General features: G+C 34.1%; 1 protein-coding gene across 1 annotated transcript; it reads right to left on the bottom strand.

Annotated features, from left to right (window-relative positions):
- Positions 1 to 529: 529 nt before the first annotated feature.
- LOC131874044 (LOB domain-containing protein 1-like) lies at positions 530 to 1,198 on the bottom strand. Its single transcript, XM_059217259.1, has 3 exons — positions 1,019 to 1,198; positions 815 to 856; positions 530 to 682 (listed from the first exon to the last, which is right to left on the bottom strand). The coding sequence occupies exons 1-3, from the start codon at positions 1,196 to 1,198 to the stop codon at positions 530 to 532; spliced, it is 375 nt and encodes a 124-aa protein (XP_059073242.1).
- Between the last annotated feature and the right edge of the window lie 297 nt (positions 1,199 to 1,495).

Raw genomic sequence — 1,495 nt, 5'->3', positions numbered from 1 at the left:
AAATGATAGTTTAGTTGTAATATTGTTATTTTTGTCATTAAAATCCAGACCTTCTTAAATATTTATATTAAAAAATATTAACCCCAAAAATATCAAAATATAAAAAATAAATAAAAATACGATTACAAGTTACACTCTCATAAAAAATCTTTTAATCTCTCGTCACTTCAACAATCCTTCTCGATTTATACGTAAATTATGTAAAACTCTTATCGATCTCTTTGTAATTAATGGTCATATTTATATAAAGATCACAAATCATCAAATTAAGGATCAATAGTTATAGAGAAAGAGAAAGATCAGAGAGCCTCAAATATAAGGCCTTGCGCATGGCTTCAAGGCCATTATTTGACTAGTGCAGATAACTGAGGTTATTTATTAAACAATAAGAAAGAACCGATCATGTCTTCCGATCCAAGCAGATCCTGATCATCTTGAAAAGCTATTATGGCTTCAAGACCATTATTTGACTGCTAAAGATAACTGAAATGACATGTAAAACAACAATAAGATTTCTTGATTAAAAAGACTAGATCATGTCTTCCGATCCAAACAGATTCTGATCACCTTGAAAAACTGTTATGTCATCATTATTATGCTGTACCAAATTCTGGGTGACGCCCGATGTAGTTCCTGCTTCACACCCATTATAAAATCCAGTCGTGAGAGACAAAAGATTCGCCTGCAAATTCACGAGATAGGCTCGTGTCATTGCCAGTTGTGATTGCAGGTCTAATATTTGTTTCTGTAGTAGACAAATTGTACCAGTGCAGCCGTAGATTGGATCATGCACTCTCGCACTTGCTTCTTATACCATGCTGGTTACTGCATCTGCTCTTTTCTCACCCGGAATATCCTGCAATAGCGAAACAACATAAAAAAGGCCGACAGATTCAATCCAGGTTCTCGCATTTTGTTAGAGGAAATACTAAATACTACTATATTTGTTAAAACATCGAAAAGGAAAAACAATAGAGGAGATCTTGTCACAAATCCTAAAACAATATTTGCCCTGTACCTGAAGGATTTTGACAATCGTGCTTGTTCCAAATAATTTGTTCACTAGTAAAAATTTTTGAGGATCGTTTGGTGGGAAATAGGGAGCAAGCACACATTTATGTCCACATTTTCTCCGTTGAATCTTACAGGCACCACAGGGATACACGATCCTAAATATCTCTTGCGCTTTCTGTTCCATTTGAATTAAACAGCAGAACAAAAAATAATGAAATATTGAAGAGTAAAGCTAGCAGATCAGAGCTGTTTTAAGTAAGCAACTATCTAAAATTTTATAAATGGAGATGGAATGGAGCCTGGGACACAGGTATATAGATTATATAGCTGATGGTATTGATCGGCTATTCTAAAATAATGTTCCATTCAATTTACAGGTGTAAAGTGAATGTCATGTCCAAAGGTACCTTCCCACTATTTTAAGACACGAGGAATAGTTTCCGAAGAATTTGTTAAAGACTAAATCCCACCAAATTTAAAT

Source organism: Cryptomeria japonica, chromosome 3, assembly GCF_030272615.1.
Source record: "Cryptomeria japonica chromosome 3, Sugi_1.0, whole genome shotgun sequence".
Lineage (NCBI taxonomy): Eukaryota > Viridiplantae > Streptophyta > Pinopsida > Cupressales > Cupressaceae > Cryptomeria > Cryptomeria japonica.
This window is presented reverse-complemented; position numbering and strand designations above follow the sequence as displayed.

Excerpts from the sequence above, each read along its gene's own strand:
- LOC131874044 (XM_059217259.1), bottom strand. The coding sequence starts at position 1,198 with ATGGAACAGAAAGCGCAAGAGATATTTAGGATCGTGTATCCCTGTGGT. Across the intron at positions 857-1,018 it reads CGATTGTCAAAATCCTTCAG|GATATTCCGGGTGAGAAAAG; the intron begins GTACAGGGCAAA and ends TCGCTATTGCAG. Across the intron at positions 683-814 it reads CAGATGCAGTAACCAGCATG|GCGAATCTTTTGTCTCTCAC; the intron begins GTATAAGAAGCA and ends GTGAATTTGCAG.